Consider the following 25566-nt stretch of genomic DNA (forward strand, 5'->3'; position numbering starts at 1 on the left):
CACGCGGGTGTAGGGCCCAAGCACTTGGGCCATCCTCCACTGCCTTCCCGGGCCATAGCAGAGAGAGCTGGCCTGGAAGAGGGGCAACCGGGATAGAATCCGGCGCCCCAACCGGGACTAGAACCCGGTGTGCCAGCACCGCAAGGCGGAGGATTAGCCTGTTAAGCCACGGCACCGGCCGAAGTTTAATATTTCAATGCAGCAATGTTGAAAGGTTGGGGACCAGGGAGAGATTTGGCTCACAGGGGCAGAACCCTCGTGAATAGATTAATAATGCCTTTCTCCACGAGTGGGCTCTTGCTCCCACAGGACTGAACAAGCTATCTGAGAATGGCCTGTCACAGAGCAAGGCTCCCTCTCCGTGTTCCGTCCCTCTCGCTTCCCCTTCTGCCTCCACCCAGAGCGGAAGGCACACGAGGTTCTTGCCGGTGCCTTGCTCCTGGACTACAGAGCCTGCAGAACCACGAGGCAAACAAGCCTCTGCTCCTGATGATCACCTTCCTGTCCCCAGGATTCTGTTATAGCAACAGGGAGTAACCCAAGACAGAATGGGAGGAAGTCTGAAGAAAAAGATAACCACAGTGGGGATGAATGAGAGCCTCCAGGGCAGGCACTGTGGTGCAGTGGGTAAAGCCATCGTCGGGGACACGAGTGCTGGTTCTCTACGCACATCTACCTTCCTGCTAAGCACCTTGGGAGGCAGCAGATGATGGCTCAAGTGTCTCAACCCATCACCCACAGAGGAGACTTGGATGGAGTTCCAGGTTCCTGGCTTCAGCCTGGCCCAACCCCGGCTGGCATTTGTGGAGCAAACCATCAGATGGAAGACTGATATATATATATTTCTCTCTCACCATTTCAAGTAGATAAAATGAACATTTATAAAAACTTCGCTTTCTAAAGGACTCCTGTATCAATGGTTTTACCTCAACTTCTGTACAAAATAGAGCTTCAGAAAGAAGTATGACTTAATCAATTATTTAGAAAAAAAAAGTTTCCAATATTTTGACCACAGCTGCAAGCAATCTACAGACTTCACATGTCAGGAGTTTCATTCCCATCTAATAATAGTACTCTTTAGTTAAATTCACACTTCTCTATTTATTTTGAACAATTTGCCATTTAACTATGGAAAGCCAAAGTCTACCCAACTTCCCCCATAAATTTCAAAATAGTAGAAAGTTTCCTGCACTACTCCTAGGACTTCAGGTCTGGCTGCTGAGCCTGTGCCTACTTGTCCTTGCTCCTTTGTTGTATGTTTCAGCTTCCCAACGCCTGCCTCACCTTTCTACTTGGGTGTATTGTTAAGACAATCAGTAAAACAACACCACCCAAGGCACCCATTCTGTTGAGAAATGACCAGCAAGGCAATGTTGATGTGTACAGGCACGGCTTTCGATGCTGTTAAATGTACCAAGGTTATGTGAGTGAGCGAACTCGAGCTCCTCCGAGGGAAAAGAAGTTATGTGAATAATGCTTTTCCTCTCCTATTCTTCCTCCAACAAAAATCTCACCTTGTAGGCAGGAATGGGATCTTACCTTCCTGCATTTATACAAAGCCCTGCATAAAACTAACTCTCAGATAGACTGATAGATAGATGATAGATATGTCTTCTTAATTGATATGAATTCTACCTCTTCTAACTACTGTATTGATCTGTGCTTCCTAAAGCAAATCTGGTCATCAATTATTCACATCTTACCAAGAACCAATTTCAAGAGACAAACCGCACACTAAGAAAGGAACTGATATAAATCTGAGCCACAAAAGGCTAATTTGAGAGGCACATGGATTCGGCATTATAAAGCTTTCATCCTTAATAACCACGAACGACCAAGAAGACTCATGAAATGCACTCCAGGAAGCATTCACCAAGGAGAAGGTTTAAATGAACTCAACAGAAACAGCCTTTATGGGGAACATTTTTCAATCATGTCCAAAAAGAAGCATACAAATTTGGTTCTTCAATTCAAATAAGACATAACACCTCATGTAATTCCAAGATCCTTCTGAGAAGGCGCTTACTAAAGTTTGGCATAGTCCAGGAGCTCATAGTCTGGTCTTTAGAGCTCATGAGCTCCAGGCTCAGCAAAGACAAACGGCCAGTTTAAGATGACATAGAGGGATTACACAGAGCGTAACCTGAAAACTAGGGAAAAAAGAGAATCAGGGAGTTCGGCTGTCAGTTCATAATTCAAGCATCCGAAGCACACAGCCTGCAAGACTGTCATCTGTTATTGCAGCAGAAGGCTCGTGGTGGGACACTGCACCCAGGGCTCCTAGGGCACCTCCCCCTTCACCTGACCCCCTCAAGTCCAACGCTTCTAAAGCAACACAGGAAAGCGGTTGACTGCTTTAGTTTGGGAAGCTCACTTCCTCCCAAGGCATCACATTCTGTTATTCTTGGACCCGTATCCTGTCTAAGGTCTCACATCGTCCCCTGAGAATAGCCCGAACAGTTGCATGCTCTCTTCCATGTGACAGTCTTGTACATACTTGAACATGGCCATCATGTCTTCTCCAGTCTTCTTTTCTTTGGGTTTAACGTTCCATTTCCTTTCATAGTTCCTATAATAACATGGTTCCACAGTCCATGTCACCTTTTCTCCAGGTCATTTCTCCCCTGAATTCTCTTTCCCAGTGTATGTCCATCTCTGAACAGCAGACACAGGAAGAGTACACAGGGCTGAACACACCCACCACCCTGCTCGCTGTAGAAAGCACTCCCACCAGTGCACCGCAAATCAAACTGGGTGAGCACGGCACATAACTCACTCCCGTTACACTTGCTGCTGGCGACTTGGGCTTTTTCAAACACCCTGGGCTGCCGAATCCATGTGTAGGACTTGGGACTGTCGGCAATAAATGCCATCTTTGGTTGGTCACAACTTGCTGCTAGTGTTCTTAATTCCAAAAAAATCACTTATTCATGGATAATTTCATCTTCTTGCTTGCATATTTCTTTATCTAACTCAAGAGAACCCTATTGGACAGCTGTCTGCCATCAAATAAAATGAAGTGAAGTTTTCAAAAATGAAAACCTGGGTCATTTGATTGGAAACCCATGCTGCTAACCATACTACGCTGGCTCCTTTCATCAGCAGACAAGGAGTGAGGAGACCACTTGAGGGCGCCATTTCAGGGGCGACTGCGACACAGCTACACTAAAGGGCTACAAACAGAAGCCATGACCTCAAGTGGACAACTCCACACATGCAAGGAAGCAAAAGCACACACTGAGGGAACAGCTCTACGCAGACAAACTCTCTCTGCCCCTCTCCAGGTCGTGAAAACTAAAGAGCAGAGCAGACAGGGGCTTCCGGGCCCACTCTGTAAGCAAAGTCTCAGCGAAGCAGCCACTCCACATCCGGTCCTCATCCCTGCCTGCTCTCACGCCGCCAGGGCAGAGCTGAGCAGCTGCAACAGGCTGGAGTAGTCACTACATGGCTTCTTACAGAAAAACTCCACTGAGTCCTGATTAAGTGGTTTATGAGGCAAAACAAACAAACAAAAACAAGGGACCAAACCAGAGGTGCAAGGTTGACTCGTACACACATCTTTTCCCAATCAATAGACAAAAACAAATCCATGACATCCAAGAACAAGTATGAGACTTCAGTGTTTCCACAGGCATGCCTCATCCCTCCGTGTGACCTGTGGATGCCAGCAGGTGATGGGTTGGTAGGGACACGAGTCGCGAGACATCCATTCTCTCTGCATGCAGAGTTCTGACAATGTCAAGGTAAATCTTCCTGAAAGTGACCGAAAAAACTAATCATAAAATCCTAAGAAATTCCCAAAGTGGAAAGGTGGCAATATACCTACTGCACTATGACTCAAATAATTCGGAAGGAAGCCACCTGTGCAGCGCAAACCCCTCCCGTGTACAGCTGAGAAACCATTCTTTTAAGATTGCTGCAGCAATTTTTTTTTCAGAGCACAACTCCCCCCATGAAGAAAAAAGTGTCAAAATATTGTGTTTAAAAAGAAGCCAGCATTACAGCAGCTCATAAAGGAACATAACGCAAAAGTTCAATATAAGCTTTGAGCACACTCACTGCCTTTAATGTTAAACACTAAAACCAGGAAACCACAGGAAGCCATAAAGTACTAGGCTAATTTTAGCCCCTTGCAAGAAGATAATTACATTTTCAAGGCCTATGGTCAAAATAATGTTTTCTTTCTCAAAGTTAACATTTATAACTGCTTCTTACTTGACACATAGTGCTTAACTTTTTCTTATTTATTATGTTGACTGTGCAACACTGAACCACTACTCACCACCTGAGGCACCATAATTAACATTTTGATGACCACCATCTCATAAATCTCTATGCATATCTATGCAGTTATGTCATTTTCTTATTGGACTATTATACAGAATATTTGAAAACATTTTTTTATTTGAGAGACAGAGACAGGAAAGTTAAGAGAGCTGCCATTCACTGGCTTAATCCCCAAATGCCAACAATAGGTAGGGAGGAGTGAGTGGAGTCTCAATACAGGTCTCCCACATGGAGGCAGGAACCCTACTCCTTGGGTTACCACTGCAGCCTCCAAGGGTCTGCAGTGGCAGGAAGCTAGAAACAAGAGCAGGAGCTGGGACTCCAACCCAGGCACTGTGATGGGAGACAAAGGCACCTAACTGCTAGGCTAAACACCCACTCCCTATACACAATGTTTTTATTTTGATTACCTTTCTTTCATGAAAAGGAATAAACAATTAAAATGACACAACTGTATAAGCTAAGAAAATAGTTCACACTATATAAAAGAGACTAAAAGGAAAAAAAGAATCTCTCTCAATGTGCATAGGGAAACACTTTCCTATTCTTCTGATGGTTCTCATTTTACATTTAAATGGTAGGCTTCTCTCTATTTTTTTAATTTATTATATATGGAAAACAGCAATTGATTACATGAAGTACAAATAACTTAGCATATTTCTGGTACTACCCAACTCTCCAACTCTTCAACTCCTAATTTTGGTTTCATTACTTTTACAGCATCAAGATTTTCAACATTTCCATTCTCGTAGGTAATAATAATTATGCTTTCCCTTCTTGTCAAAGTTGATATTAAGATTTTAAACCCTCTAAAATGTAGCTGCAAAACTATGACTAGGGAACCCATAGAGAGACAAAAACTACTCTCAAACCTGTAACTTAAAGCAGACTGTCCCCAAGTAGCAACTGTTTAAAACTTCCTTTATGCGGTTGTAATTTCCACAATTCCATTTCTGCTCCACTGTTTTCCTTTATGCCTACATTGCATACTTTCTTGTTTTAGTTAGGGTGGAGAATTTCCTCAAGCGACTTTTCTCATAGGGGGAACGCAGGGTGAACGTTCTGAATCCATGTCTGAGAGTATTTTTAGTTTGTCCTCACATTTGATAGATAAAATAGCTAGGTATAGAATTTTGGGTCCAAAATAAATTTTCCTGTGAAACTTGGTAACATTACCTTGATCACTTCTACTAATGCAGATGGATGCTAAGATTTGACTGTTTCTCCCCTTTTTAAAAGATTTTATTTCTTTATTTATTTGAAAAGCAGAGTCATGGAGGGAATGGGATGAAGAGAGGGAGAGGAAAGACAGAGTGGGTGAGAGAACATCCACTCCCTGGTTCACTCCCCAGATGGCCTCCATGGCCGAAACAGGAGCCTATAACTCAATCCAGGTTTTCCACGTGGGCAGCAGGAGCCCAGGCCCTTGGATCGTCTTCTGCTGCTTTCCCAGATGCATCAGCAAGGGTGTGAATGGGAAGTGGAATAGGCATGGAGCTGGGATGCCAATGTCACGGGAGGCAGCGTAACCCACTGTGCCACAACTCTGGCTCCTCTCTTTCCCTTGTAAGATAACTTGGTTATTGTCTCTGAAACTTATTAAGCATTTTTCCTTTGTCCTAGGCAGTTCTCAGATTTCATGTGGAAATGGGATCAAAAGGTATGTGTATGTTAGTGCAAAATAAAAAATGAAATCCACACATAACTTTTCATAATATGCATTTTCCATGAACTTTTTGTAGATCCCACATATGTTGGAGTAGGTCTTTTACCTGTTTATTCTGATGAATTCCAGCAGGCAACATCAAACTCAAAATTCATGTGAAATGGTTTTCTGTTATTTTTCTGGCCCCTACTATTTCTCATTTTTAATCTTGAATCTCCTGTTAGAAGGCCACTGGTTATTTTTAATCAACTTACCAATTTGGTTTGCTCTTGTATTTTTCATCTCTTTGTCCTTTTACTGCACATTATAAACAATTTCTCCACTTTTTCTTCCATATAAACAGTTAAGTTTCTGTCCTATCATTTATTAAATTCTGCATTATGGATGCTACAGTTTTAACTACCAAGCAGTTCTTTGATTACTCCTTTGCATAGCAACCTTCTCTTATTTTTATGGACATAATCTTTTCTCAAGTCCCACTGAACTTCCTAATTAAAAGATTTTAAAATTCCTATGCTGTACTCTGAATTATTTAAATTCTGTCGTTCATTTATCTTGCTCTTTCTCTGACAAGCTGCTTGTTTTTCGCAAATATCTTATGAAACTTGGCTTTTGTTAACTTTTCTGGAGGAAAATACCCCATTATTATTTCATTATCATTCTAGTTGTTTGTTCCCTCCCTAAAGCTGGGTAGAGAAGAGGAATGAGGTAGAAGAAAAGTGTCTCCCCCCCCCCCCCCCCCGGCTTCTCTTTGGCACTTCTTAGGTGTTAATTAATATTCAACAAACTCTCAACTATTCAGAAGAAATCTGGGAATTTGTATCCCACTCACAGAAATGTGAAGGAAGAGGGAAAAAAGAACAAAAATCTCTTCAAAATCTGATCACCCTCACATTTTGTTATCCTAATTAAGAGTTGCTAAGACTAGTATTTGAATCCAAAATACACTACTGGCAACCATCAAGGGCACAAGATCATCACCAGTTAAAGCGCTTATTCAGCATTGGAACTGGCCTCTATTTTCCTCAAACTCTACTCCATTCAAGCCCATTTTCAGAAGCTGCTCACCATCCCACTGGGCATGATTCTGGAAGCGAGGAGGAGGAGCGGGTAGCAGATGCCCCCTTACCTGCTGGGTGGTGCTGGTGACAATGCCCTGCTGTAGGCGGTAGGCCTGCTCCTGAAGGTATTTTCTTGTCTCATGGTTCCGTAGCAGATAATTTTCTATCTGGAAATCAAGCACACACACGTCTCAAGAACACATTCTGACTCAGCAGAGAGCAACATTGTGAGTGAGCTGCAGCACTTAAGACCAAAGCCCTAGGATGCACACCCTGCCTGTGCCTTGGTTGACCCCATAATACACACGGGACAGGGAAGGCTGCTATCACCGGGATTTCATTCAGGTAACTGGGGTAATTTTTATGTGACTCAGCGCTTGACAAAAAAAAAAAAAAAATGGCTTTAATTGACTGTGGACTTTGAGATTCACCTAGTGATTTCTAGCACAAATTTCAACTCTCCTCTCATAAATGTTCAACTCCCAAACAAATCGGCAGTGAAATAAGTATCCCTAGCATCACAGGATCCACAGTACTCAGGATATTCTTTATTTTATGGAGAAATGAGAGAGACAGGAAGTAGCCACACCATTGACAGGATACAGGCTGCTACAACTCAAAGAAACGGTCACAAAATAGCATCGATTTTAGTACAATTACAGTAAGAAAAAGGGTTTCCACAGAAAATCTTAAATTTCCACAGCAAATCTTAAATTTGCTTAATCTGTATTTTTACACAAATCTTCTGTGAAAACTCAAGTGCACACATGGTAACCAGATTGAAATTAAGCACTGAGGAGCACAATATGCAATGGGTATATGTTAAATAAAGATGCAGGATTAACTACTGGGAATAATGGATAGTTCTTTTAAAGGGTGTTTTGAGGTAGATAAATGTGTCAGCTATTTATTTTTACTATTCATATTTATTATATATTTATATATACTTATATATATTTACTATATACATTAAATATATATTTATATTTACTATATTTAGCTATTTATTTGTGTTTGATTGTTTAAGAATACCACATAATCATCTGACTCACAACTCCCTGGCTAAGAGCTTCTAAAAACTGTGACGTCCTTAGTAGTGCTACATTTTCATTTTCATTTTCCATATGCTGAAATGATGACTACTGAATAGAAATCAGGAGCAATTAAAAATAGCGACTATAATTAGAATCATCCCTGGAAACTATTGAGTGGAATAAAATGTGCCTTTCTACTAAACATAAATGAGAAATTTATAAAAATGAAAAGGTCCCTGAAATGAAATGTCATGCAAATGATACATTAATGCCTTGACATTGTATCACATTAACTCTCTCTGCTGCTTCCCAGGAAGTGGTTTCTTTCCAAAGTGACATTACCATCAGCCCAAGATGTTTAGCAAGAAAGATTCTGAAATTTGACAGCACACATGACCACCCAGCTTCGGGTTCTTCTGCTTTGCTGTTAGTCTTCTGCTTCTTGCTAGGGGCAGGCCAGGACCCAGTCTGAGAGGCTCATCTCACACACGTGTGCTGCACCCACGGCTGCCCACAGGTTTCCAGATCGTTTCCAGAAACACCATTGGTAATTCATGGACTCATCCAGCAAGTGGTTTAGAAATACAGTATTCAACTGTTGTTTCCAGAAACCAGTTCAACAGGAAGGAAGAGTAATAGTTTTTCTTTTAAGATTTATTTTATTTATTTGCACTCAATCTTAACCAAAAGACCAAGAAGCAATTTTATTTATTTGAAAGGCAGAGTTACAGAGAGAAAGGGAGAGATGGAGAAAGAGAGAAAGAGAGAAAGAGAGTGAGAGAGTGAGAGAGTGAGAGAGTGAGAGAGAGAGAGAGAGAGAAGGAGAGAAGGAGAGAAGGAGAGGGAGAGAGGGGAAGAAGGAAGAGGGAGAGATGGAGAGAGGGAGAGAACCTTCCATCCACTGGTTCACTCCCCCAACAGTCACAAGTGCTGGGACTGGAATGCCAAAGCCAGGTGCCTGGAACTCCACCTGAGTCTCCCACATGGGTGGGAGGGCCCAAGGCCATCTTCCACTGCTTTCCCAGGTGCATTAGCAGGGAGCTGACTCAGAAGTGGAGCAGCCAGGACTTGAATTGGTGCCCATACAAATGCCAGCATCATAGGCAGTGGCTTAGCTCACAAAGCTACAACTTAGCCCTCCAAAGCATTTTTTTTTTTTAATGTTACTTATGTATTAGAAAAGCAGAGCGAGAGAGTGAGAAAGCAAGAGAGCAAGAGAGCAAAAGAGCAAAAGAGCAAGAGAGCAAGAAAGAAAGAGGAACATCTTAATATCTTCCAGCCACTGCTTCACTCTCCAGATGCCTGTACCAGCAGGGGCTGGGTCAGGCCAAGGCCAGGAGCCAAGAGTCCCACTGGGTCTCTCATGTGGCTGGCAGGGACTCAGGGACTGGAGTCACCATCTGCTGCCTTGCAGCTGGGTCAGAGCAGACAAGGCCTCAAACCCAAGCATTCCAAATGGGATGCAAGCAACTGGGCCACCACACCCACCTCATTAATTAAGCATTTTATATGATTCCATTGTTCTTCTATTATATTTTTTAAAAACATTTAGTGGCTGTCCTTTTATTTGCAACATACAGATACAGCTAGTCCAAGTCCACTTTCAAATAACATGATAACATTTCATGAGAAGTCTTATACCAAGATAGTTTTCCTTAGATATCTACAAGGAATTAGTTCCAGGATTCCTGTAGATACCAAAATCCACAGATGTTTAAGTCTGCTAGATAAAATAGTATAGTATTTTCCTTTAACCTACGTGTATCTTCCTGCACACTTTAAATCATCCCTAGATTACTTACAATACCTAATACAATGTCTACACATCACTTCACTCACAAGCATTCAGCTTAGTACTTGGTGTGTGATAATTCCAACTTTTGCTCTTTGGAGCTTTTTTCCGTAGAGTATTTTCAATCACTAGTGTGTTGGATCCACGGGTGTGGAGGCCACAGATAGAATGGACCAATTTTATTGCCAATTCCCCCACCCAGCCCTTGTCAACTTGTTGGCACTGCTTTTGCTTGTCCATTTACTATAACCATGCCAGATGCTGTTGTTCTTATTACTGTGAAGAAACAGTCGTCACTTAGATCAGGTCACAATAAGACAAATGGGATTTCATCTTAACTCATTTATCCCCTCTCTGACACTCTTCTTCTCTTTGTGGAGATCTGAGTTTATGACTTACATCATCTTCCTTGTCTCTGAAGAGCTGCTGCTAACATTTCTTGCAGCACCAATCTACAGTCAACACATTCCCACTGCTTTTGCTCCTCTTAGGAAGTCTTTCTTTTTTTTTTTTTTTTTTTTTTTTTTTTTTTTTTTTGACAGGCAGAGTGGACAGTGAGAGAGAGACAGAGAGAAAGGTCTTCCTTGACCGTTGGTTCACCCTCTAATGGCCGCTGCGGCTGGCGCACTGTGGCCAGTGCACCGCACTGATCCGAAGCCAGGAGCCAGGTGCTTCTCCTGGTCTCCCACGGGGTGCAGGGCCCAAGCACTTGGGCCATCCTCCACTGCACTCCTGGGCCACAGCAGAGAGCTGGCCTGGAAGAGGGGCAACCGGGACAGAATCCGGCGCCCCGACCAGGACTAGAACCCGGTGTACCGACGCCGCTAGGCAGAGGATTAGTCTGTTGAGCCATGGCGCTGGCCAGGAAGTCTTTATTATTCTGCAGTTTTCACTAGATAGGGGATTTTAGGTTGCTGAGTTTTTTCAGTCAACACTTAAAGCATTTTACTCCACCACCTTCTTGCTTACGTGGTCTCCAGTGAAAAGTATGATGTAACTCCTGCACTTGCTTCTCCGTGTGGTAGGAGGTATCTCCCTCTCTGAGTTCTTTAAGATTTTCCCTCTGCTGTGGGTTTCTGTGGTGTGACTACGATATGCCTACACGCAGATGCTGGGGGAGGCATTGCTGACCCTGCTTGGTGTTCCCTGAGTTTTCTGGATCTGTGGTTTGGTATCTGTTAAAATCACGGAAAACTCTCCAAAATTATGATTTCACATGTTTCTTCTGTTCCTTCCCCTCTGTCTTCTCCCCCTGGCATGCCTATTACAGGCGTGTGTCACATTTACAGTTCTGGGATTTGGGTTTTTTCAGCCCCATTCTCTTTTTCTCTTCTCATTTCAGTTCAGGAAGTTTCTATTGATGAAACGTGCCTGAGCTATATCAAAAGCATTCAACATTTCTGTTTGAAAAACAACAACTTTTTATCTCTAGTATTTGAGTTTTCTTTTTCTTTCTTGCACTGAAGGAGTATTTATCATCCTGAGTCCCTGGGCTGTGCCGTACCATTTTTTTAACCCCTCCCCTTGGTGAGACAGGAGGTCTAGAGGGGGTTGTCTAACTGCACCTCCCCCAGGTAGAAGAAAGTTCTGGAAAAGGAGCACCAGGCCAAGTCAGCAGCTCTGCCTCTGATCCAGCTCCCTTCTAATGCACCCAGGGAAGCAGCAGGAAGTGGCCCTCGTGCTTGGGCCCCTGCACCCACGTGGGAGACCTCAAAGGAGTCCCAGGCTCCTGGCTTCGGAGTGGTCACTGCAGTCATTTGAGAAGTGAACCAGCACATGGAAAATCTCTTTCTCTGTCTCTCCCTCTCTCTCTCTCTGTAACTCTGCCTATCAAATAAATAAATCCTTAAAAAAAAAAAGGTCAGGAATAGCACTTTCCCCCAGAACGCAGGTCTTTGTCATAGAGAACAGGTTGCTCAGGGTGCATTTCAGAGCCCTCATCCCGCCCTCCCCCTGCCAGCAGCATGAGAGAGCGGTGGTGGGATCTGCAATCTTTACTGAGTAACCCACTGGGGATTCTGGAAGGGTGACCGATGCAGGGCTGGGTGTCCCTCGGGATGCACCCTTAGGAACTTTCTTGGCTCTTTGGCTCCCCCACAGCGAACCTCCAGAAAGGCATCAGCTGCAGTTCCAGCATGCTGCGAGCCAGGAGCAGCGGGGTTCTGGGTGGGATGGGTAAGCTCTGCTGTCACTCCCTTTGGTTCTCTCTATCTGCCTGCATCTCCAGTCTTCAGGGCACCAGCTGCCCTTGTGACCCCTCTTCTAAGAAAAATGGCCGCTTTTCCATTTGTTTTCATTTTTCTCTTTTTAAAAGATTTTATTTATTTATTTGAGAGGTAGAGTTACAGAGAGGGAGAGACCAAGAGAAAGGTCTTCCATCTGCTGGTTCACTCTCCAAATGGCTACAGGGCTGGGCCAATCCGAAGCCAAGAGCCAGGAGCTTCTTCCAGGTCTCCCACAAGGGTGCAGAGGCCTAGGCACTTGGGCCATCTTCTACTGCCTTCCCAGGCCATAGCAGAGAGCTGGGTTGGAAGAGGAGCAGCCAGGGCATGAACCAGCATCTATATGGGATGGTGGCACTGCAGGTGGAGGCTTAGTCTACCACGCCACAGCGTCAGACCCATTTTTCTCTTGTCATATATGGCAATGACGACTCTCAAACTCTTTAGATATGAAAACTGCAAGTACAAAGCAGGTTTCTCTAGAGTTTGTCCTCTGTGCTAAGCTGGGTAACACCCACACAGGAATACAAAGATCCCTAACACTGGTGCCTTATTTGTCACAGACACCACTCTGTTTGCTCCTCAGAGTCTCTCAGGCCCATCACTGAGCTTCCCTGCCCTCCAGCTTCCTTGCCTGCAAAGTGGAAATGGAAGACAATCTATCTCATTTGCTCCTGTTTTTCTAATTTTTATTTTTATTTATTTAAAAGGGAAAGAGGCACAGAGAGAGAGGTAGTCCATCCACTAGTTCATTTCCCAATTTCCTACAAAAGTGAGGGCTGGGCCATGCCTAGCCAGGAGCCCAGAACTCCATCCAGGTTTCCCAGGTGGGTAGCAGAGATCCAAGCACTTGAGCCATCAGCTGTTGCCCACCGGTGTGCCCTAGCAGGAAGCTGGGATGGGAAGGGGAGCCAGGACTTAAATCTGCGTACTGCTCCCCAGGCCACAGATATCCACAACGGTGTCTTAACCTCTGCACCAAACACCCACCCCTCACTGGCTTGTTTTTAAAGATGACATGAGCATTTCACATAGTGCCAGGGAGCAGGTACTTGTCCCAGCAGTTCAACTGCCAGTTAAGCCGCATGTCTACATGCCATATCTGCCTTCCTGGGGCTTGACTCTTGTCTCTGCTTCTGATTCCCGCTCCCTGCTAATGCCCACCCTGGGCATTCCCACCCTGGGAATAGTAAGTAATGGTTCAACTACTCGGGTCTCTGCATCCACATGGGAAACCCGGATTGAGTTCTAGGTTACTGGCACATGCATGCACTCTCGCTGCCCCCCCCCCATATGTGTGTGTATATATATATATTTATATATTTATATATAAGCATATAAAATTTCATATTTAAATATATATTTATTTGAAATATATAGATGTATTCCAAATAAATAAAACTAATTAAAACCAAAATTAGAACAGCGTCAGGCACTCAGTAAGAAATACACACTACATGCCAGTGAAACCAATTTTTGTTGCATAGCTTCAGTTTTCTTATTTGTAAAGATTAAAAATTTAAAGTCCAGAAAAAAAATCAAGTAATTCATGAACACTTCCATAGCTGAGAAGCGTTTGAAGTCAGACCTTCTGAATCCAAATCGTGGATGGTTTCTTTACCATTCAGAGCTTCCCCCTGCCCCCTGCACCACCTGCCTTCTGTCTTAGTCCTGCTTATTTAACAAATGCCCAAGAAGTGTCCAAGGCACTGTACTAGCTGTGGGGAATAAAAAAGATGACGAACGCAGAGCCTCTGCCTTCCAGGAGCCCAGGAGTTCACAGTCCATTTGGAGAAAAAAAACTCTGGAGGCAGATCACTTAAAATGACATCCCAAGGCCAACGACATCCCAAGGCCAACAACAGAAGCATAAGAAATCTGGAGACCACACACCTCGAGCAGGAAAGGTGCTCAGAGACGTCTTCTGGAGGAGCGGAGGCTTGAGGGTAACCTCAGCTGACATGCAGAGTCATGGGGAACCCTGGAGCCGCGCCCAGAGCACAGCAGTCCTCAGACTGCAACCAGCAGCAAAGCTGGTACAATCTGAATGCCAGGTCCTAGCTGGGTTTCTGAGGCGCAAGACTTTGCACTTTGTAAAGTAAGATTTATTTATATATTTGAAAGGCACAGTGTGAGAGAGAGAAGGAGACAGAGAGGGAGAGCGAGAGAGAGAGAGAGCTCTTTCATTGGCTGGTTTACTCCTGAAATGGCAGCAACAGTCAGAGCTCAGCCAGGAATTTGATTCAGGCCTTGGGGATGGCAGAGCCCCAGCACTTGAGCCATCATCCACTGCCTTCCCAGGTGGAGTCGCAGGAAGCTGGAATAGGAGCAGAGCAGCCAGGACTCGAACTGGTGCTCTGATATGAGATGTCATGTTGCAGGTGGTGGCTTAACCAGCTGTGCTACAAGGCCAGCCCCTCAACAATTTTGATTTTTAATAATTCAATGAAGTGGGACAAAATGATAAAAAATTGTTGGTAAAGGTGAAGTGGGAGGGAGACAAAAGGTAAATTTGATAGAATTTGCAACTGTGATGTAGCAGGTAAAGCAGCTGCCTTCAACCCCCACATCCCACACCGGTGCCGATTCATGTCCTGGCTGCTCTACTTCCAATCCAGCTCCCTGCTAATGGCCTGGGAAAAGCAGCGGAAGATGGCCCAAGCACTTGGGCCCCTGCCACCCATTTGGGAGACCTGGAAGAAGCTCCTGGCTCTAGCCTGGCCCAGACCCGGCTGATGTGGCCATCTGAAGAGTGAACCTGTAGATGGAAGATCTCTCTCTTTCTCTCTCTCTCTCTCTCTAACTCTGACTTCCAAATAAATTAAGTAAATAAATAAATAAATGAGAGACAGACAGACAGGCGGACAGACAGACTAGGCTTCATTTATTCTGAAGCCTCTGGGAAGGAATGAAGATTTTAGTCTGCTCAGATTGACCACGCAATTTGATGGCTTTTTTTATTACAACATGAAAAACAGACAAGAAGAGACCAGTATGGCCATCATTCCGGGGCAGGATGATAGGCCTAACACTAGATATGTGCGGCAGGAACATAAGGAAGGAACACAAGTCTCACGAAGAGACTCACGCTAGAGACTTGGTGTCTGCTAAGACACAGGAGAGCAGAAGATAGGCTCTGGGGAGTGGTACAGAGTGGTACCACTGAGGACAGGGAACAGATGGGGGTGGAGAAGATTTCAAAGACTCCCCCCATCCCACCCCCCCAAAAGAAACACCATAAAGATGGGAGAGGCGGAGCTGGCGCTGTGGCACAGTGGGTTAAATTAGTCCCGGCCTGAAGCGCCGGCATCCCATATGGGCGCCGGTTCTAGTCCTGGCTGCTCCACTTCCAATCCAGCTCTCTGCTGTGGCCTGGGATAGCAGTGGAGGATGACCCAAGTCCCTGGGTCCCTGCATCCACGTGGGAGACCCAGAAGAAACTCCTGGCTCCTGGCTTCAGATCGGCACAGCCCCAGCCGCTGTGGCCATCTGGGGAGTGAACCAGCGGATGGAAGACCTCTCTCTCTGTCTCTCCCTCTCTCTGTAACTCTGTATTTCAAATAAATAAAATAAATCTTTCCAAAAAAAAAAAAGATGGGAAAGGCATCTCTAGATGTGAAATATTTGAGCAGAGCTAAAATGGAAGAATAGAAAGAGGAAGAGAAAGGAGAGCAAAGAATGACCCAGAGGACAAGTTCCCAGCACAGGGAGGATGCTGAGGTCAGAAACAACACTGGACCCCCATCATCCCCTGAGCTGGCCAGAGAGGAGGCAGGAGCGGCTCTGGACTTAGAGACACCAACAGACAGTGACGGATACACCCTGATCTACGGCACCAAAGGGGACGGGGCAGGCAAGGTTCTAGCTGCTGAGTAGGAAGAGGAGGGAGGCTGTGTAAATGAAGCCTCCCTCACACACATGCTCCAAGGCACAAGGGGAGGCAATCTGTGCTTAGCTGTGGAAATTCATGCATGAATGTCAATTTATTCCGTGTAAAGTTCACAACCCCGGTCTTACCCATCTGATTCTTGCCTGTTAAGCATTAAGCCAGTCATGAGCACAAGAATAAAAAAAAAAAAAAAAAAAAGCTTTGCAAAGCACCAAGGTTCTGTTCTCCTGTTAGCATCATTACTGCAATCCCAATGTGAACTTGTTTGCCAGTACCTTCTGCAGAGCTTCTTCTGTCTTTTCGGGGTTTGCTTTCAGGGCTTGAGAAGCGTCGCACACGGGAATGGGCATAAACCTCAGTGTGTAGTTCCTAGAGATGGGGAAAACAGTAACACAGTAACACTCAGTTAAAGGCAACCTCCTGCTACCTGAATTCAACACCCTTTTCTAAGATCCAAAAACAGCTGTTAAGAGTATTTTGGAAAATTCTAAATATTAGGCTCCTAGATCACATGTACAACGTGTGCAGTCTCATTCATAAAAACTGCCTTACCCAAGTGCCCCAACTAGAAGGATGCGGTTTTGTGGTTTTATGATTTTGCTTTCAATTTTGAAACACATCAAGGACAGAATTTTCGTACTGCAATCGGAAAGACGGACCCAAGAGAAAGTTTTTTTCTTTTTCAAAGCATCATCTTGCTACCTGAGGTTTTGAATCCAACAGATTTGAATGGTGATCACTGGGTTCACTCTAGTGATAGCCAGAACCAAATAAAGCAGAATAAAATAAATAAATAAATAGCTTATGAGGCCAAGCCATTAGCAACCATAAAAATACTCTGATTTCTTTATTAAAAGAGTCCAGAAATGAGCAAAACACAAGAGGTGGCCACTGCAGGTCCTTTTAGTCTACACTCCAAATCCACCCAAGTCCAGCAGGCTCCAGAAACCCAGTGCAGCAACTGTGGGATGCTGTGTCTACATATCAACTCGTTGCTATTAGGCCAACTGGGCACAAGAGCACAAGGGTAAGTGACTTCTATGTGAAGAAAACATAACCATCAATGTGGACTCCAGCCTTTGAGATCTGGACCCTGCCACAACTTCCCATGTACCCAGTCCCTGCTCCCAACCCACACTGCCTGGCACTGCAGAAGTCTTCTCACTCCTGCACAAGACACCTCTCTCCATTTCTTCACCTCCGCACTGAGAGATTGAGCCTCTGGGCCCTGGAGTGGCGGCTGGGGCATTCTCCTGACTACACAGTCAGCTCCTTGCTCAGGCCCCTAAGCTATGGACAGCATGCAGCGGGAGTCTCACCAAGATTTCGCTAACTTCTACTAGAACAGTAAACAACAGATTCCTAAACAAGGTATACTAATAAAACAGTCACCTGAATAATATTAGAAATCTAGATGGGAATTAACAATGAAAACACATTCCAAGGAAAGGCTGTTGCTTTGATAACTTAAAATTTTATCTGAGATTTGTTTCAGCAAAATTGTGTTTAAGAGGAGCCAGCCAAATGAAATTAGGAGTTAATGTCTTTTTTATAGGCTTGAAGATTTTCCTTTCTCGTGCAATTTTTACCATGTTACAGTTCTACACCAAACAGAAGTGTTGGCGTTGTGGGGCACAGCTCCACGTGATACAGCAGTGCTACGGGCAACCTGGGCATGTTGGGGCTGGGGCTTCTCTTAAATGCCAGCCTGGACTGGAAGTCTATAACAACATTGGGGTGGCAACTGTGAACTGGCACCAAATGCAGTGTATGTAGATAAACACCCCACACAAGGGTACTGTGGTAACAAAGGAGGAGTCATGGGTAGTTCTGCAGCCAGCAGGCTCTGGGGGGAGGCAGCCATCGGGGCTCAGTGGCAGAAACTGCCCTCCTTATAGTTAGCAACAGCCTGGCTTCAGGGGAGATGGGGCTGAGCCCTTGTGATTTGGGGGGAGGCAGCAACTTTAACCTCCCGGCTAAAGGAGAACCATGGGATTTAGAATTAGAAGGCGCTTAGAGATCATCTTCCCTATTCCCCTCACTTCATGAGGGAATTAGCCAGAGAGGTAAATGCTTTGATCAGGGTTGCAGGATGTTGGTGACAGCGCTGGAGACTGGACGGAGGGCTCCTAATGGCTGGCCTGGGGTGGTGCACACAGCACTCTGTTGGGATGAGAGCCTCTCCTTGGAGTCCCATATACAGAAGCAAATTTGGGAAAACACAAAGTAACCAGCACTTGCCTCCCTCCCACCTAGAAAAACAGCTTCTAAGCTATTGGTCCCCATTTCCCACCGGCAATTCATGGCTTCGTGGATGATGCTAAAAACCTGCTCCAATCCCTTCTGACTTTACAATGCACTATGAGGACTGAAAAGCCACAGAAGAACCAGATTTCCAATATTATTATCAGTCACATCTAATATTATGTTCTCATTTGGTTTACTGGGAAAGTGAACTTGACAGTAAATAGTAATTGCAGGTTTCCCTGCTGAGATAATGAAGAGTCTTTTACAACAAGGAGACAAGTTAGCCCTGGGCTCATGGAGCATCAGCCTCCCAGCCTCCCTGTGGTTTTGCTGGATGTCAGCTCTCTTCTCATTAATGGACTCAGAGTTGGCACCATAGGCAAAAGAGCAAGACCCATCAGAACTGACTGGGCAACCACAAAGGGAGAGGAAATGAGACAATCATCACGCGGCCCCTCCCCTCTGATCTCATCTGATCATCAGGACAGCTTGGTGTCTTTTGCAAACCAGGCACCTCTGCCCTCATTTACACATGAAGAAACTCACACCAGCAGAAAGCCCAGGCTTCCATGGCTGGTGAGCAGCCAACCGAACTTGGACCCAAATCTCCCCAGTCTGCTGGTGCCTCAACTGCCCTACAGACAACACAGACATCAATGGTTCTTTTGTGTGTTCTCAGGAAAAAGTCCTAATTAATACTTACTTTTCCATAGCAACAGCTATATCTTGAAAGCCTTGTGCACTGATGTTGTTCTTGTCCCAGATGACAGTCCTGTTTCAGACCAAAACACAGAAGTGATCAGATGCCCAGGAATGGAGGAAGGGACTCCCTCGCTGAACACAAACCTCTCAGGCAGCCAGGTTTCAGCCCAACGGCATCACGTGGGCAAAGAATTACTGCTCCTCTTTGCTTCCGAGAGAACCATGATGAGCATTCCCCCCACCATTACAATCTTCACACACTTTAACACATTTGCCACTCAAGGAAAACCCACAGTTAATACCGAGAGCGAACATTAACTTAACACTGTGTGAGCTCTCATTTCACTCGCCAGAAATCCCCTACCCTTGTATCCCGATGCTTGCCCACTAGCAGTCTTGTACTCTGCCTATGATGGAAGCTACTTACAAACTCCGGACTGTCCCCTACCCCACACATGCACAGTTTAAGGGGCTAAAGACTTTTTCTATTCTGAAGAGCTCTCAGAATTGTTTAAAAATATTCATTCACTCATTTGAAAGGCAGAGATACAGAGAGGGAGGGAGGGAGGAAAGCTGGGTCACTCTCCCAAACGACCACAATGGCCCAGGCGGGTCCAGGCAAAGCCAGGAGGCTGGAACTCCATTCCTGGTCTCCCACGTGAGTGGCAGGGGCCCCAGCACTCAGACCATCTTCTACTGCTCTCAGGGAATTGGATTGGAGCAGCTGGGACTGCAGCTGGGGCTCAGATGTGGGAATGCCAGCAGTGCAAGTGGTCGCTTTACCCACTGTGCCACAAGGCCAGCCCCTCACTTTCCTGCCATGGTCTGATAACCGTCCAGGATCTCTGCTCACTCTGCGGCAAAACCTCAATCACTCTAACTAGTGACTAACACGTCACCTCCACAATCTGTATTTCAGAGGCAAGAGTCACCCATTGGTCCAGACACACCAGATGGTTTCCACCAGTGTGGATGATCCCACAATGGGGTGACCTGAAGGAAAGCCACACCTGGAAACAGCATGAATGAAAACTGCTGAAGAGCTGGCACCTATATAAACCCACCATAAGGACATCTAAGTCAACAACGAGCCGGGTACACAGCAGCGGCCCAGAACCCTGCACTACCTGACGATATCCTAGCCGGCTTAGTTTGCCCAAGTGCACGCCATGACACTTGCACAATGAGGAAATGGCTGAACAACCAACGTATTTCTTGGATGTTGCTCATTAAGGGATCCAACATGGCAAAGGACGGCAGGCCGCCTACCTCACACTGTCCACTCTGCTCATTCAGTGTTGGCAACGATGCCCTCCTTGACAGCTCACACCTGGGTCAGCTTCCAAGGGTAAGGCTGGACCTCACAATGGAAATGCTTAAGACAAGGGTTTGAGGGAATCAATGTGTCAATCTGAGAACACTCCAGTATTCCAACCAGAGACCTGAAACTGTCGCCTCTTCCTCCCAGTCGGCCCCAGGGAAGCCCACGTGCCCCTGGGCAGTCGCTCCCTAACACGGGCTGTTCAGAATCTCCTCCACACCTTCCTCCTCAGGACCATCAGCTCTCCAGGGCTGGGGCGGGATCTGCCTACCTGAGTTTGGTGTTGATCTGCAGGGCTTTCGCCAGCATCTTCGCCCCCATGTCTCCCATTGCATTCCCACTGATGTCCACTTTGGTCAGGGAGGTGTTGCTGCCCAGGGCATTGATGACAATGCTGACCTCGGTCTTGAGTTTCGAGTCGGCCAAGGACAAGGACTGCAGAGGCTGTGGAGCAGACCACACACAGCCCTCAGCAGTGTTTCCAAAGCAACCACCACTCTCCACTTCTTGGAGAATCATGGGGACGTAGGCTCAGCAGTGTCTGATTTTAGAACTTTTACCTAAAGACACAGGTGGATGCAACCTGAAGGTTGTACTTATGAACCTTTGGAGTCAAACTTGGAGACCTTGGGTTTTAACGCTGAATAGCTACCGATTCTTTCCAAAGGGAAGCCAGGAAAGGCACGTAGGCGGAGGATAGGATGGGGTGAAAATGACACAAAAACCCCTCAGCTTCGCTGCGGTTTTGCTCTGCCTTTTCAGCCGTTTTATTTTTATACCAGGTGCAGTGAAACTTTACAATACTAATAGAGATGAAAAGCCCAGATGAATCATGGCACATTAACGAACTCATCACTACGTTTCACCACTAGCTCTGTATTTTCCATGTATTAATTCACTTCATCCTTAGTCATGAGGACACGGATGATCCTGGTGTCTCCATTTCTCATCTGAGAAACAGAATGGTGAAGGGATTAGCTTGTTAGAGAAGTTTTTGATCTTCACCCCTTTAAGTACTGATCGGAAGATACCTACAAGTAAAGGGGAAAAAAGTAAAAGATGTGTAATCTTTTTATTTCACTTTAAGCTGTCTGGAGAATCCCATTTAAGCCAGAGACGGAAATTCACCCAGTCTAGAGGCAGGTGTTGTTTAACCTACAGAGTATCTGACAAAAAAAAAAAAAAATTAATAGGACTGCCCACTTCGACACAGCTCACTTTATTTACTTGTGTTACGTTTCTAGCCCTGTGGATACTTGAGTTTACAGTCCTTGATGGGAGCATAGATGAGTGAATGGAATGAGGGAGAACTCCAGCACCTGAACACACGTGACTCTAAAGGTCAGAACTCAGACCTGGGAGGCCTAGATAGCTTCCGAGTTGTTTCAAGTGACCAACATGGTCCCAGCCACACCAAACAATTCTCTGTGCTTGGTCTATAAGCAACTCTGACATTACAGGGAGGCGGGTGCTGGAAGCAAATTCCAGAGTTATCTATGACCAACCTCTATCTTGGGCCCTGAGTTACTGGGGCTCTCAAGCTAGAGCAGGCTGGTTCATGTGATGGACCCCACACTCAGTCTAGGGTATGTGTGTGTCTGCTCAAGCACTCAACACTGATTCCCAAATCAATATGTGTAACAGGTGCATCTACCACATGGATATAGGAGATAGGACCCTAAATAATTCAAGGTAACAACTCCCTGTGTCTGCAGGGAGTCCTAGAACCTATTCCCTATGGATGTTGAGGGATGAACGTATAGGCATCATCTTTATCATGCAAAATTGACCATGGTTTCCAGACGTAATACATCTATGGTAAAATCAAAAGGTAACACTGTTATGAAACAGGAGCAAACTTAGAAAAGGCAAATGGGCTGCAAAGTGCTAAGGCAATTAAGAGCTCAGCTTTATAAAAAGCCTGCATATATTTTACCTCAGGTGCATTTACTGAGGTTGCTGTAACTTCCTTAACACCTTACATTCAGCGAAGTGGAACAACCAACTGAAACTGCTTCAGACTCAGGAAACAGTGTTTTAAACAAAACCAAATGCAACCTTGCTTCCACCAAAAGCTATAATCCTATCTTTCATCATTTAAACAATCTCTATTCAACTACTATGAAAATGATATATTGCGATTTCTTCCAGATACTGGAGAACAGCCAGCTCTCCAAGCTAGTGAACACCAATTCCTGTAAGACATTCAAATTCTAATACACCCCAGTTAACACTTAAAAATAATAGGCAGAGTCATTAACGTGAACAGAAGAGCTTGAACTGCATGCATATTTATAAGGTCATCCCTTCCTGATTTACTGCACTCCCATTTAATGTTACTATTTGAAGTCTTACTGCTTCTTTTCACAGCTGAACATACTTAATCTGAGACTCTGTCTCCGGGCTACAGACACTCCTGGGAGAGACACATTCCGTTCTCCTGGTTACAACACAGATTTGTGCATAATACTTCAGAACAAGATTCCCTGCCACCTTCCGTCATGGGCTCAGAACTCTGGGTGCAGCTGGCTGAAAACCAGTGTCTACAGCAGGTGACACAGGAGCCCACGGTGTCGAGGTTTGCCACCTGCACGTGCAATGGGCAATGATGAGTAAAACATCCCGTATGATGGCAAAGAACAAGCTCTACAAAAGCAAGGTCCGAACATGAAAAGGGGATGACTTCTATGTACTCAAAACTCTTATGTTAAAAGGAAAAGTAAGTCCAATTATACCAGTTATTGGTGGAAGCTTTATAATCATAGGACTCAACTCCTAATCATTTGAAATTTGTTTTGCACATTACTGAGACAGAAGTAGGGAAAAATAGAAGATAATTGCTTTCTCAAAAGTGGCCTACTTCAAGGACATGAACATGGAAAGCTTTTCATTGTACACCATTACTAGTGATGCACTATTCAAACTTATTAGGTGATAAAATTCACATTTACACGGCAAAGTTGATCGCCTCCAAATGTTTTTAAGTATGTATTAACTACTAAGACCATCTTTAAGAGATTTCTCAAAATTAGAGAAACAGCTTGAAAATTTTTGTGAAATTAGAAAATGTGTAACTAACAATTATTCTATTTGTAAAATACAAATTTCCCTAAAACATATGCTAAGGAACAGATAGGCTGGGATGAATAAGTGCAACACTAGCTCCCCCATCTTTTAAAAGTGGGCCAATACTGGAAAAATAGAGCCCAAGTAAACCCGAGTGACACAAAGTCCAATTAAGTATATAAAACAAACAGCACAGATTCCGAGATGGGTAAGTTACATTTTAGTCATCCTTCTCATCTCACAAACCCAGAATAAAACTAACAAATATGGGGTTTATTAGCAAATGAGGACCAGAGATGTGCCTGCATTCATTACAGTAATGAGTCTCATTTTTAGCACACCGGTCGGAAATTATGTTCACACACAGAGAGGGCAACGGAGCAGAATTTTCTGCTGCCTCCCAGGCCCGGTGCCCCCAGACAGGGTTGGCAAGGGCAGTGAGGAAGAATCTATATCTCCTGCCCTTGGTCCTTTGCTTTCTCAGAGAAGTTAGCTTGTGGCGGTGAATGAATTTGCTACCGTTTTCTGGAATGAATTCAGAAGGGAAAATGACATTTGTTTCAAAATATGACATCCTTCACACAACTAGTCTAACAAACCACCTCGATGACTTACAAAAGTAGCTGCAACAAAACAAGAATCGGGTGACTTTTCCCGGGAGGATTAAACTGATTTGGGTTTTAGAAACCATAAAAACTGCATGTGGTGACCACATAGGACTTTGAGAAGAAAAGAACAAAACCTTCCAGGGCATCAGTGAAATACAAGTGGTGATGCAGCAGCGCAAAAGGTAACGGAGTCATGGCACAGCACCTCTCCCTTTGTCCCTAAACCTGCTTGCTTCCTTCTGACACATGCTAAAGGGGGAGCAAACAAGACATCACTTGCAACTGAACTACTTTACCCTGAACTAAGTCTTGGTCAGGAGCAGCTACAGGGGATAAAAACACACAAGAATTACTACAATTCAAGAAGCAACTTAAGATGCACAGCAACTTCTTTAGACTCTTGTAGTTAATAAATAAAATTCTAATGAGCAATAGGATATTTTTTGGATTATATAAGGTCAGAGAGTCAACTGGTTCATAAAAACCTATGGGTTTACATTAGTTCATTAGCTGAAGTAGGAAACAGTAAAGCAAATTCAAAGACAAGTCATTATTAAATTTATATTTCTTTTAACCTAGTAGTTACAGTCTTCCTTTCATTGGTAACAAGTTGAATAAGCAAATTTTCAAATACATTCTACAATTTTATTTAAACAAAGAATATTTCTTCCAATAAAAGATGACAGTTATCCGAAAGCATTTCACCATTAGTCCAGTAGAAATAATCAATAACAATGCAACCAACAAAAGATTTTAGTCAAAAGTGTTGAAAATAATACTCACTGATTCTTCATCTTGAATCATCTGTACTAAGTTGTCCAATACAGGTGTCAGATTTCTAAAGAGATTTTAAAGATGTGGACAGTGGAATCAAATCAAAAGCTTTCAGGAGGCTGGTTATTTTCATCATTGTCATATAAAAAAAATTCAAAACTCTTACTTGGATTTCATATTATTAAAATTTTTGCCTAAGGCCAGGTGTTGTATTGATCTGTTTTTACTGAGCCACACTATTAAGGTAGATAGGTCAGATTCTAAACCTGGAAAGAATCAGAGGGAGCAGAGCATCAGAACACATGTGTATGCAGGAATCTGCCGCTGAGACACAATTAGGCCAAGATGATTGCAATTGGGTGGCTGCCTGCACCAGTCTCGGGGCCCCATTATTCTAATCTGTTTTTTCCAAAGGAACTCTTTGCTGCCTTTTCATGTCCTATTATTTCACAGGGATAAACTCATTCTTTACAAAGACTTATTTAAATCTCTTGTACAATTGGTACCTAAACAGTGTCAGCAGGAATTGGGCATGGACACTGGCTGAAAGCCTCATCTGCCTCCATCACTTTGGGAGAGAAGACTCCAACACACAGTTCACAGGTAGGAAACCACAGCTAACGCTGTCTAGGCAAACTGAACAAGCTCCTACTAACAAGCCACTATAATCAGCACAAAGGAAGCTAGTAAAACAAGCTTCTGAATAAATAAACAAGGGTGCAATCTTTTTATCTCAAGAATGCGAAAGCTTAAGTTTAGATCTTTATCAATGTATTGATGGTATTTTTAAAAAGTTTTTTAACTGAGTATGCAAATATACATAAACCTTGCATATTTGGCCATGGAATCAACTTAGTAAGACTTTGGCATGGATTCACTCTATAAATCAGTTCTATC

General features: G+C 44.3%; 1 protein-coding gene across 2 annotated transcripts in view; it reads right to left on the bottom strand.

Moving 5' to 3' along the window:
* The window catches only part of CARMIL1 (capping protein regulator and myosin 1 linker 1), a 318527-nt gene that overhangs the window by 73638 nt on the left and 219323 nt on the right, over positions 1-25566 (bottom strand). For both annotated transcript variants that reach the window (XM_062185167.1, XM_062185173.1), the window contains exons 19-24: positions 24836-24935; positions 24679-24733; positions 20493-20665; positions 18902-18970; positions 16227-16320; positions 7083-7181 (exon numbers count right to left, since the gene is read on the bottom strand). In XM_062185167.1, the coding sequence (XP_062041151.1) occupies positions 7083-7181; positions 16227-16320; positions 18902-18970; positions 20493-20665; positions 24679-24733; positions 24836-24935 (590 nt within the window). The remainder of the gene's footprint in view (positions 1-7082; positions 7182-16226; positions 16321-18901; positions 18971-20492; positions 20666-24678; positions 24734-24835; positions 24936-25566) is intronic.

This window comes from Lepus europaeus, chromosome 3 (genome assembly GCF_033115175.1).
Source record: "Lepus europaeus isolate LE1 chromosome 3, mLepTim1.pri, whole genome shotgun sequence".
Taxonomy (NCBI): domain Eukaryota; kingdom Metazoa; phylum Chordata; class Mammalia; order Lagomorpha; family Leporidae; genus Lepus; species Lepus europaeus.